At 31.8% G+C, this 13,830-nt stretch overlaps 1 protein-coding gene across 1 annotated transcript in view; it reads left to right on the top strand.

Moving 5' to 3' along the window:
• Window positions 1-10,608: 10,608 nt before the first annotated feature.
• LOC106680547 (lipase 1) overlaps window positions 10,609-13,830 on the top strand; it is a gene marked incomplete at its 3' end in the record, with an annotated part of 69,755 nt that continues 66,533 nt past the window's right edge. Inside the window, 1 exon segment of the mRNA XM_067049324.1 lies at window positions 10,609-10,723. Coding sequence (XP_066905425.1) covers window positions 10,649-10,723 — 75 coding nt within the window.

Below are 13,830 nucleotides of genomic sequence, written 5' to 3'. Positions count from 1 at the left end.
ATATAGTTTTTAAAAAAAAGAATTTGTGTATAATTATTATTAATTTATTTATTTCAGACATAAAAGCCCCCCAAAAATGAGCACCAAACAGCTGAAAATAGGAGAAAAAAAATTACAATTATTTACAAGTATTGTGTTGTATGCATGAAACTTTTAGTAGTATGACTGGGGTGAGGGGGGATTGTATTTTGAGAATGGCCAATGAATTAGAGCCAAAATGTCACAAATATGTTAAAAATAATGTAAAACTGTCATAAAAATTATTATTGTTAGGTAGTTTTATAATAAAAAATCATAGATGCAATGTGGCCCATATGATTTTCTGCAATCATTTTGATGAATATTTATTAAAAATTAAAATTCAAGAAAAATTCGCCTTTGTACTTTATTAAATCCATCATTAAGAAATTAACTATATAAGATAATTTTATTTATAACAGTTTTATTTTTTATATATATATATTTTCGATATTTTAGTAACATTTTGGCCTCTTTATCTAGGGCCATTTTCAAATCTTTTCTACTTCTACACCCAGTCATCTTATTAAAAATTCATTGTTTTCATAATCACTACTCCATAGAAGTATCAGTCGTCATTTTTTTAAGGGGGTTTCATCTACAATATATTAGTAGACATTTATTTTTAAGAAACATAAAAATGAAAAGAACTGTCCTTCACTTCACTTACGAAAATAGTTAAATAAAATGCCCAACAGAGTGCTCTGAAATTGCAATAATAGTAGTAGTCTCTTTGTGAACTGTGAGTGAGAATGATATACAGTTTTTAAAAAGTAATGTATGTTTCTTAAAAAATAAATTTTATGTGTATTATTAATTAATATATTGTAGATGAAAAACCCCAAGATAACTACTAATACTTTCATGGGGTAGTATGTATCGAAGTGAAGCAATTCACCACAGCAGATCAGGCGGCATGTTATGTCAGGTGGAGCAGAGTTGCCTTCGCTCTGGTTTCAGCATATATGCCGCCACGACAGGCGAATGTAAATATCAACGTAGAGGATAATTTAGCTGCTGTGGAGGCTGTCGCACTAAAGTATAAAAGTGTGATAGTCTGTCCTGACACCAATTCATGGGGCACGGCCTGGGGTTCTGTCCGCACAGACGCTAGAGGGAGGTTGGTAGAAGAATGCGTGGCGAGGTGTCAGCTGATTATTATGAATGAGCCTTCTGGTCCCACTTTTGTTGGAGCGCGGGGCCAGAGTTGGATAGATGTGACACTTGCCACGGCTCCCATAGCAAAGCGTATTGTGACTGGACCCTACGGTCAGACATGAGCTCCGACTACCGGGTCATAGCCTTCAGTGTGGTGGAGGAGGAAGGTGGTGCCACAGAAGTAGAAAAGGGCTTTGTGACCCTTTGTGACCCGATCGGTGAACTGGAGGGCGTTTTCCAGTGAATTTGAGGGAATACTAGCTGACAGAATGGGAGGAGATGACCCCTATAGATGAGGAGCCCGAGATTGACCGCAGAGTGGCAATGCTTACGGGCGCCATCACTGAAGCGGCGAGTATTACCCTCCATCGCCGAAGGGCGAGAGTACGTCCGGTCCCATGGTGGACGCCGGGTCTAACACAGTTAAAAAAGGAATACTACAGAGCCAGGCGTAGGTACCAGGAGTGCAGAAATAATTCAATTTATTTTATAAAATATTAATATATAGATATGAATTGAATAAACAAATTCATAACATTAATACAAAATAATACACTGTACCTAAGCTTTTGTGTATATTTGGGAGGGAAAACCTGACTGACTAAAGGGGAAATTTTAAAAACTAGGATGAATATTCTGTTCTGACAACTGGGGTCAAACTTTAGATAGCACATTTAATTGTTCTTATGGCTGGGACCTTAATTGTGATAGGTATCATAGTTGTGGAATGTTACAATTTTTAACCTAGTTTTTCTAGTGTTTTTGTAAAAAAAAAAATAAGATTAAAAAAATTGTGCTATATTTGATAAAGTAGATTTATGTTATCAAACTAAAGAAATTATTTCTTTATCAATTTTAAATTTTGTTAAATTGTACTTTTTAAATTATGAAAATACCACTGAAATATGATAGTGTTTTCTTTAGATTTCACATTATAGTGCTTAAAGATGCTAATGTAAATTATAAACTAATCATTGTCTGTTAAGACATCAATGTACCTCAGTGAAGAACCTAAATGGCCCCTCCTTATGAAAAGTAACACCTTTCACTCAAAAAATGTATTAACATATTATCTCTAAACAAATATAAGGATGTTTGTTGTTTTGAATTTCTTGAAGACTTATTCATGTCAGACAATAACACATCTCTTTTTATCTTTTTGAAATTCTTGTTAATTTTAAAAGAAAAATGAATAATTCTAATCTATCCAACCAACAACATCAAATATTTAAGGTAAGTAGAGACTAAGAAAAAATAATATAGATATTGAAAAAAAAAATCATGTTGGGATAATTGATTTAATCAGAGGCTGGAAAAACTCTGCTTTCTGTCTAAGCGAAGTGAAGCCAAAAAGTGTTGGAGGAGGCAGGGAGTTCTGCATGCCTTCAGAACCCCAGTTAGTATTGACCAAAGCAGGGATTTCACATATCAAAAAATCGGTTTGTATCATCGGTTCAGGTATGAACTGAATAGAAGTTGTAGTAAATATTATTGAAAATGTCTGTTCGATTCAACATAACACATTTTAATGTAAATTGCAAAGTTCCCAAAATATATTTACTGTTATAAAAAGTAAAGATTGATCATAAAATTTAGTAAACTAAATTTTTGTTTAACTTTTAATAATATTAAAAAAAAAATATTGAAAAACGAATTTGTTTGAATGAAAACTTTAGAATAAAAATTTAGATACAAATAAATAAATAATTGATTCTAATATAATAGTGAAAGTAATTTATTAAAAAAAGAAAACAAAGTATAAAACATTTTCTACATAAAGAAAGTAAATGTGTGGATCGTTTTTTATTATATAAAAGGGAAGGGTGATAAAATTTCTTAAAAGGTGGGGAGGGGGGAGTGGAGTTGCTCCATGCTTGTTGAGGGGATGCACACTCCAACTGAGGCCATTCAGTATCGTATAAATATAAAGGCCGTTCAGTATACGGTGTATCATATAAATCTAGGTGGTTTGATATTTAATCTAAATTCCATCCAAGTAAAATTTAATGCCAAAATTTTGGGAACTTGTGGCATGAATTGACCGAGTATAAGTTTCTATAACTTTCTTGTATTAATTTAAAAGAGTGTCTCATTCGTGTGTTTTTATCCATTTATATACATATTTTTAATAAATTTACATACTTGTTGTATCTTATTTGTTGTTGTTATGTCTTGTTTGTTTTTTTAATAATTTTAAAATTCATTTTTAAATTGTCAATTATTTAATTTAATTTGTCCTTCTTCAATCTAGTTATTGCTGTTTTTCCTTTGTTACTAAATTCAATTTTTTTTTATTTTGATATTTTAATTTTTAAAAAGTTTAAAACATTTTAAATTATTTTAGTTTGTGTTCAATTTGCAATTCCTTTCTTAGTTCAGAACTATTTGTAGGCACATTAGTTGTATATTTGAATATTTTACCTCATTGTGTATTTTATGTTTTTTTTTCTCCTTATTTTATAGTTTTTTTATGGCATATTCTGCAAGTTTTTATTACATAAGTGAAATCTTAGTACTAACTCAAAAAGCTTCCACTCAATTATCATTTTCGCTTTCAACCCCTTTCCACCAATGATTTCGGCAATCAGGTTTAGAACCCGGGTTTATTTTTCCACCTGTATTTCGTTTCCTATTTTTTCGGAGACATCTTCTATTTTGCAAGTTGCTTCATTACTAATTTCTGTACTTTTTTAATAGTTGTGGTAATTGATTCATGCTGGTGGATAGTTACCAGTGACAATTTTTTTTGTGCTCTCCTTATTCAAGTAAAATAATAATTATGCAAATTGAAATTGGTTTAAATTGACTTCAATGAGCCAATACATAGTACATGTTGATATACTGGTTATTAAAAAAATGTAATTACATGACAATCCAAGTACTAGATATCACCAAGTAAAAAAAAAAAAAAATAGACACTCAGTTTGGTTTGTGTCATTTGCTTGGTGAATCTCATCTTTTTGATTTCAAAGTCCTATAGGATACAATTCAAGACTGAATTTAAGACAAACATTGTCCTGAACTAGCTGGAGATAAATTTTAGTGGTATAGTATAAAATAAAAAAATATAAGAAATAAATTTATGTTCGATTTTATTGGAAGACAGCTATGCAGAGTGTAAAAGGGAATTAAATCAATTAGATGATGTGTGGCTGTTAAAAATTGGACAATATACTGCCATAATTTTTTGATAATTTTTGGTTACTCAAATTTAAAAAGTTTAAGTAATAACTACGTTCGGTAAGAAGCAGGTAAGTTATTTTAACTGAAGTATGTTTATAACCAATATGTTAAGATCAAAATCAACCGCCATCGGCTTTTTTTATAAACCTTATAACGATAAAAGGGCTTCCTCTGTACTTGGGTGTGCTGCAGTAGATTCTGGCGGAACAGGTATTTGCACCTGCAGTTACGAGTAGAGAATCCAGAACCTATATTTATATATATTATATTTGTTGGTTTTAAAATTCATTGAAAATATGCGAACTTTGTTCTTGTTGCCACAACATGGTTGCGCTGTATTTTCACCACCAACAAAAGGTGGTACACGAATTTATGAGTCATCTAAATCCATAAAACTTATTCACTAAACCCCTTAATAATAAAATATATCTTTTTATTGTTAAATAACTTAATGTGTATTCCTACAAGGGCATTCAGCAATGTATCCTGTTTTTTATCTAAAAACTATTAAATCAGCAGAGTTACTTTTTTTTAAAATTAATTTTAATCCAGTGTCTTATTTAACTAGAAATTTTAATATAGAATCTATAGAGTAGAAATTTTAAAATGAATCTATTGAGCCCATAGTTTTTATAATGCTGTCATTAGCAGAGAAGTAGATACAATAATTTATGAATAGTATTCAGAGTAAACTTGTACTAATTATCTATTTACTTTGACTTGATTTGTCTGTTTCACCTTATTGCTAGAGTTATAATAATTGTTTAACATTATGCATTTAAGAAGCAGGTAAGTTATTTTACGTTAGTAAGGCCGGTGGAAGACGTCACAACCTTCATAAATTTGAATAAACGAAAAATTGTAATTCTGCCAATCGCAATTACAATTTAAGTAAGGTGGACATTATACCACTACAACAGGTGATGAGAGATTTTGTACACTTAAATTGTAAGCGATAGAGGAGTAGGTACTGAAGTATGTTTATAACCAATATGTTAAGATCAAAATCAACCGCCATCGGCTTTTTTTAAAAACCTTATAACGATAAAAGGGCTTCCTCTGTACTTGGGTGTGCTGCAGTAGATTCTGGCGGAACAGGTATTTGCACCTGCAGTTACGAGTAGAGAATCCAGAACCTATATTTATATATATTATATTTGTTGGTTTTAAAATTCATTGAAAATATGCGAACTTTGTTCTTGTTGCCACAACATGGTTGCGCTGTATTTTCACCACCAACAAAAGGTGGTACACGAATTTATGAGTCATCTAAATCCATAAAACTTATTCACTAAACCCCTTTTAATAAAATATATCTTCATGAATTTATTGTTAAATAACTTAATGTGTATTCCTACAAGGGCATTCAGCAATGTATCCTGTTTTTTATCTTCTCTGAAACTAAAGAGAAGAAGAAAATGATTGGAAACCTTAGACATAGTATACAAATATAAAATATGTAAGTAATCACCATACATTTGAAGGTTAACGGTTACATCAAAATCTATTCACAAGTTCTTTTAGGATATTTGTATTAAAAAATTTCGCCTGTGCAATGATGCATGAAATAAATTTATTCTTAATCATCTTTGCAAAAATAATTATATGTAACAGCATGTAAATTCAATGTAGTCAGCGAAAGTCAGCCGTTTCACAATTCCTATGGATAAGAACACAGGCAGCCAACGGAAAAAAATTTCCCTCGAGAATGGATTTCAAAATTCATTCTTCATTTTGAAATAATTGTCCACCCAATGAGTTTTCACACATCCTGAAATCTTTCTCGCTCACCATTAAATAGAGTGGTTCTCTTCAGGCTGGAAAGAATATTAATAAAACAATCTCAAATAAGCGTTCCTGAAAAACGCCAGATTAAGGTAGGTATATTGGAAGCGAAACTTACTACTAGATTATAGTAACAGGACTTTATTGTGTTACATAGATTATAACATAATTTTTTTAATTAAAAATTACTTAACAATGATAGAACGAGTATAAAATAATATTCACTTAAGTTATGTGTTCATAATAAGATTAATTAAGCTTATTGTTAAACTATTTTGTATTTACCAGAACAATTATTTATAGCATTCATCTTGCTTGTCTTATTCTTTGCGAATGTTTTGATAATCGTGTCAATAAATTTCTTTTGATGGGTGAACTCCTTGAAAAAATGTAAAATATAATCAGTGAAATCTTATGCCGAAGGACATCCTGTATTCTACAAATCAAGAAATACATTAAGGAACTCTTCTGAGGAATTGGAATCATTTATCATCATCGTTCGTCAATGCGAAGATGATTTATAGTACTCGGGTAAGTCCAAGATGGAGTCATGAAGGCCTTGTGATGATGGCTCTTCCGATTTGATGGGGCTCAATATGCAACCACGGCACCATCATGGTCACAATGATCAGCAAGGGACCAAGGAAGTGAAAGGTCATTTTTCCACGGGTGAAAGGTCATTATTATTCTAAAGGAAGTTTAAGAACACTAAGATTAGAATTGCAAGAAATTTTATTTCCCTTACTATCTGATGCTTTAAACTTTTTTTCTAAACAAAAAACCACAATGAACTCCATTGAAAGATTTCATTATAGAAATACTCGAATTGTTCACAGACTTACACAATAGGTGCTAGCATTGTTCCAATGATTATTATCAGATATTTGTACTACCTTGGCAACAACAAGTTCTTGGTCGATCTTCGCAGAACTGCAGAATTTTCAACTCACCACTATTTGGATTGTGAAAAGCGTTTTTCAGTTGAGGCGGAGCATTCCTAAACCAACCAAGTACGTTTTCAAATTTTTAATTAAAAATATTTTTGGTGCTGGATTATCACGAGAATTAAAAGGTTCTTTTAATTAATTTTCCAACATACAGTTTAATATGCATTCAACTATTTTCGGAAGGAATTCTTTCAGGGTCTAGTGAAGGATCCACTTGATGAGAGGAGGAACCACACAAACTTCAATCGCTGTTTTAAATTAGAACTACCCATCCCTAGTTGGTCTGAGGCTAGCGCCCTCACTCATCCTCCACTGGCTTTTAATAGCATTGACGCCGTTAAGAGAGGACGGTTCCGGGGTCTTCCGATGTCCTTTTTACAAGTGGGAGAACAAGCTCGGTTTCTGAGTTCACCAGATTTATTGTAAATATTGTCAATAGGAATTATTGTGTTTAAGATGTTATTTTCATTAAGTTTAATTTTGTTTCACTTTTTTTATTTATAAGTATTTTTTCTTCTAATTCATATTCTGTTTTCATTTAGCATATCTATTTGTAAATGTGGTGGGAATGTGTTCTATGATCCCTATTGTCTGTAAATGTAATAATACACAATAAAATAATAATAATAATAAAAACAATTAAAAGATCCCGAGGCTTTATTCTTTACAGACGCATCGGATGCTTATCAGGGATAGTTAGATATAGATGGTTAAGAACTAATGGGTTTTGGTGGGTAAGGAGTTTCGAAATAAAGAAGATACTCGTATATCTATTTCGGATCAAATCTGGGATAAATGAGATGAGGTCAATTGCGCGATAGATAGCTTCCAAGTTATTATGGATGGAAAAAAATACATTAATTTGAGGAGTTTTATTGAGTGAAATTGTCGCTTCTTGGACAATATCGTACTCACCCGACCCTCATCTTTAATTCCAGTTGCTCTATGATGGATGACTTCCATTTTTCGTTTCAGACCAATAGACATGGTCACTTTATATACCTAAACCACAGTATGAAATAAGTCATCTTAATATCAGGAGCTCTCGGACAATTAACTATACTTAATAGCTTCCTCATCTTCAATCAACGTGACTAATCCATCTGCACTGCTAAACATGGTGTTTTAATCGTTTCCGGTATAGATCATCTTCTTGCTGAAGGTGTATTCTTGTACTTGTTTTTACCCGGCGCAACGATCCGTTACCTATCTGGCTCTCCAGCGATATCTTCCGCAAACTTTCTTTTATAAAGTGCTGGAGTTTTCCATTTAGCAATGTGATTTATATTCCATGAAACGACAACAATTAAGCCCAACCACCTCACAGTTGTTTTGTCATCCGTCCTCCAACCTTATGTCCCTTTTTGCTTTTTCAATTGTCCGTTATTTGATATCTATTTTAAGAACTGCGTGGTTTCTTGTGCAAGGAATATATTTTAATCTGGAATATAATGTTGGTACCGAATACCGAACCGAAGCCATCAAAGGAGTAACTTTTAACTATAGACAAGTAATATTGGCACAGTACAAATTGAGGAATAGTAGAGCCAGGAGTAGTATAATACAATAAACAAAGTTTTTTTTATTATTCTGAATTAATTTTTTTTTCTATTTTCAGTTCATTCCTTATGACAATAAGCTAGTTTAAAAAAAATAAAATAAAAATGAGTTTTCGGCCGTAAACTAAAAACGTTTTGAATAAAAGTGGACGATTGATACAATGGAAAATATTTTTATGGTGGATCCATACGTTTGTCATTAGCTGCAAAAGATCTATCTCTGAACGTTTGCTTGATGGATAACCAAGAAACAAACGTCAGAATCCACTGACTTGCGTGTTCCAGTTAATCACCCATGTTGGACTTCGAACTTGTGTCGGCTATTACCTTCAATTAAAATAATATTTTGCTTTAAAAAGTGACAAAATTGAGAGAGGCAACAGGAAAGGAAATATAAATATCAGTTAAGTTATCACCTACTTTACTATTAAAAAAACATTAGAATTCAAGTTTCGTTCTACTTGTATTATCAGAAACTTGTTAATTTAATTACTCAAACATATAATATTTTTTCAAACGCATATTTGTGATCTGTTAGCTAAAAAATATACCGATAAATTTTATTAACAAGATTTAAAATAATTTATTCACTCAATCGATAGAATTTTAAAATTTAAAATAGAGTTAGTTGAAGCCTCACCTCAGTGCCTAAGCGATTTAAGTGGAAACAAAAATTATGGGAAAGAAAAAACCTCAGAATGACGAAAACCTTAAATCTTTAATTTTAAAGGTGTATCGAATATTCATGTTTCTTAATTGGATTATTTTATGATTCACCAAATAATCCAATAAGCTAACGCCGTGGTGGCTGAATGTGTTAAGCTGTCACTTTAAGAACTTCGAGTCGGAAGCAGTGCCACACAATATGTAACTTTGATTCACTGTTTTCTAATTTTTTTTCGGGGGGGGGAATCGAAAAAATCTTAAAAATTGATACGAAAAAAGTCGCGGTAACATTCCAGGTTACCATACACACAGACCATTTTGCGAGACTTGGAACTACATTATATGAACTCAAAGGACTACAAAACGTGTATTTCTATCGAAAACTGGAATTCGAAATTTTTCACTATTGCAATACTTCCCTATACTATATATTTATAATATTTAAGATTTAATAATTTTTTGTGCTCCAGTATTTAAAATACGAAATGAATATTTAAAGTTATCAAACAAAATGATTCTTTCTTAAAATAATAGACGAAACTTGAGTATTATAGGAAATGGATGTAGTAATTTAAAAGGAACGAGAATGCTTGAACTTCGAGATAGCTCCATCTTATTTAGCTTATTTAAGCTCGTTTCTGGCGTTAAATCTGTTAGCAATAACTTACTGATTATTTTTTTGTGAAAAAAACTTGTTTTCAAAGTTTCGGCTCGTTAGCCTTCAAATATTAATTCCGAAGATTGAGAAGACGGAGAGTGAAATATGCTATTTCATGAACAATGCTATCTAAGCAGAAAGAAACATATGATTGTATCACTAGCCTTTGCATCAACACGCTTGTACACGTGGGATCTTTCCATATATGGCAAATATGTAGGAGTACTTTTAGACTTTGACTCTTGTAGAATGTGTTTAGAAACCATAAATCTCTAACTTAAAAAAAGAGTGATATATTAATCAACGTGCATTAAGTCATAAGCTCCACAAATAGATTGGGAAGGCTTTAAAATTATCTAATTGTTTTGTGTTTGTCGAGTAAATGGAAATGCTAAGATTCAAAAATCCATCATGGTGGTTGGTCGGACATACCACCTAATCTGAGTCAGTTGTTAAATGTTTAAACGATTTTTCTTCCCATGATCGCAATTTCAAAGCACATTTCTAGATCCCGGTAGCGCTCGCTATTCCTTGCAAGAAGATCGGATAACGGAGGATCCCCCCAGAAGAGCCAAAGGGGGGTAGCAGAAGAGTGGGGACATGGACACGGGAAGGAGTGGCAGTCGCCCAACAAGTTTGGTGCCAGCTACTCCACACCCAGCTATGATGAAGGCATGTTGCGGCTGCTTCTACTCCTGCCGGCATTGATCTACGCCGAGCCGGACTTCAGGCCATATCTCCTGTCTACTGTGAGTCCATTCTTTAATATGCCCTATCCATCCACTGCCAATTTCACGTTTAAGAAAAAAAGCACATAACGGATGCTTTCTCTAAGCTACTGATGTTCGCGTATTATCAGTTCACGAATCTATGAACAACTGGTTTGTCATTTGACGGAGGTCTGTCCTAGAGCTCAGAAACTATATACATGACATGGACGAGAAAGAATATTAATGACCGAACAGGTTGTTGTAACTAACAAAAATTAAAAGCAATATATAATTTTTTATAATTGGTGAAGAACAACAATATTCGAATTTTTAAAATAAACTATATAAATATTAGACACGAAAGGAGATTGTTGAGGCAATAGATAATATTTTTTAAAATTATTCTCAGACTTGTATTATGATTACTATGCCAGCTTAAGAACAATAATTGCTAAGATAAAATTTGGAGAAAAGGAGAATTCGATAAATTTACATACAGCTCAGTATAATGTTCATTGAAATTCACCACCTCGTTTCGCAACTACGCCAGTTTAATTTTGTCAATGATTAACCAATCATTCTTATAATGAAAGTAACCGGAGATTAAGTATCCGGTTGTAAACAGCGAAAGTTTACGCTTAGGAGTTTCGCTAGCAATCTATTCTGGTAGATATAGTTAACTGGATACGGCACAGGAGGTGAAATGAATTAGTGGATAAAGACTAGTTAATATGTGAAATATATTCCTGTTTCAACGAAGTATTTTGTATAATGGAAGGTTAACATTAGTTGACTGTTACACTATAAAGGTAATTTTTTATTTTAAAAATTTAAGAAAAATTTGGCAACTAAAATATTATATTTATACCTGTATAAAATTTATACAGATTCAAAGTAGCAACTGATGTAGAACAGGAAATAAACTAGCTGGAAAACAAGACGAATTAATTTTTGCGTTATATTAATATTTCAACGACCAATTTAGAGGGTTTTCATATTAATATAACTTTATCAATTGAATAAATTTTTTTTGTTTTTAAATCTAGCAGTCGAAATCATTCCTTTATAGGACATTCATAAATATACATGAAAGCCATAGGAAACGTAAACGCGAAATCGACCTCGTTTTACTGCTGGTCAGAAGTCATTGCGATACATGTGAAATCCGATTCAGGGCCTGTTCGATGGTATAAGGATCATTCTAACAGGAAGATACAGTTTTTTATGTGCACTACATTTTCCAACCTCCTCTATTATTTTTTCGAGTTAAAAAATACTATTTTATTTTTATATTGTATTATAATAATAATTATATTTTGGCTTTGTCTAGAACCGTATTTTTCGATAACAAAAAAAAGGATTCAATTGTCAATCGTGGCCAACCTTTATGTTGTGAATTAGGATCTTCTGGAGGATGTACAGCTCAGCGTACTCTTTGAGATTCAGTCTCAGGGTTTTTTCAAAAATTAAGAAACAAATATGTTTTTCACGTCAATGATGTTTCACGACTTTTGGCGGTCACAGCTGTTTTTTTTTCCCGAAGCTTTTTCCCGGCTTTGATTTCTACCGGATCTCGGTGGTTGAAAACTGCTGACTTCATTCCTTCTAGTAGCTTACAAGGTGTCATCCTGTCGATGGGGATTGTCCAATCATCCCTCTTCGCGGGTTTCGTGGTGGTTTTTTTTAATATTATTTCAAAGCACATGAAATAGTTTTAATTTCTGAGTAATCTTAGTGCATTAGTATAAGTAAAGTTTAAAAAACAAGAAAACCTTATTCCTCACATCATTTCCAGTCTGTTTATGTTTGGTGGATTGAGGTTGGTGGGAAGACTAATAACTATTCTGATGGAACTTTTAAATTGAGAAAAATCCTTGTCTCTCACAAAATAAAAATAATCCTTGTATTTTGAATTATCGTTATTTTACAACGCATTTCGTTAAAGTATGGCAAATTCCTTTAAGGCGTGTTTCTTTTCAATAAATTAATATTTTATCATTTAATCTGAACTTTTTTACGCTGCTAAGTACCAAACATTAAAAAATATATCATGTTTGGAGGGGCATGAATATTAATTGTTGCCAGTTAATCGAGTATAGTTAATATTTATTAGACTATTTAGAAGATTTTTTATATTTTGATAACTCAGATTCAAAAATATATATATATATTTTTTTTTCGTACCCTCCTGAAAAGATTTTAAATGGTATTGAGTACGTACATATAGGAGGTATGCTATATGTATTGCTGGATATGAAGGATACCTTGGATTGCCTATATATAATTATATGTTCCTATGGGAATGACCATAAATAAATTATAAAAATTCAATGGTAGCAGGAATGAACGATAAAATGTATAAGTAAAATGTTTGCTACTTAATATCTAACTCTCGAAAAATTTTGCGTTTTGGTATGATTTTTGTTCCTTCTTTTTTTTCTTACTCTTCTATCAGTTTTAGGACACCTAGCTCTCTCTCTCACTCTCTGAGATGATTTCGCGTTTATCAATATTAAATGCTATTCAATAACATTGAAATATATAAGATATTATTATATTATATATTAATATATTGTTTATTGTTAACCAACGTTTCGCCCCACTTTGCAGGGCTTCGCCAGCTATTTTTCAAGCATTCGCAAATTCTTCTTCAATTTAACAGCACTGACGAAACCCTGCAAAGTGGGGCTTATTAGTTATTTAGTTAGAACGTTAGTTAACGAAAAATAGTTTTCTTTTAGTATTTTGATACCTTTATTGACCACCACCCGGACTTTTACCAATAGGGTCAATTATCATCTTCTAATATGTTTTTAAAACGTTTTATGATAAACTTTATGATATGAGTTCATAAAACTGAATCGCTATCAGAGAAAATTAGTAAATAATCGCTGGACTAAATTTTTCCGAATATATGTAATATATGTAACAAAGGAGAAATTTCACATATTTTAAAATTGTATGTTTTCCCAATAAATATTTTGCTTTTAATTACTATTGTTCATTTTCAGTTAAACAAAAATTCAATATTAACAATCGGCAATAGTTAATTGATATCTCTGTAAGTTTTTTTAAAAATCAAATTTATTAATAAATAAATTACATTAATATGCCCAGGGACTCTCCAATGCCAGTTTGATATCATT

Source organism: Halyomorpha halys, unplaced genomic scaffold (genome assembly GCF_000696795.3).
Source record: "Halyomorpha halys isolate HHAL.00 unplaced genomic scaffold, Hhal_1.1 Scaffold267.1, whole genome shotgun sequence".
Classification (NCBI taxonomy): domain Eukaryota; kingdom Metazoa; phylum Arthropoda; class Insecta; order Hemiptera; family Pentatomidae; genus Halyomorpha; species Halyomorpha halys.
This window is presented reverse-complemented; position numbering and strand designations above follow the sequence as displayed.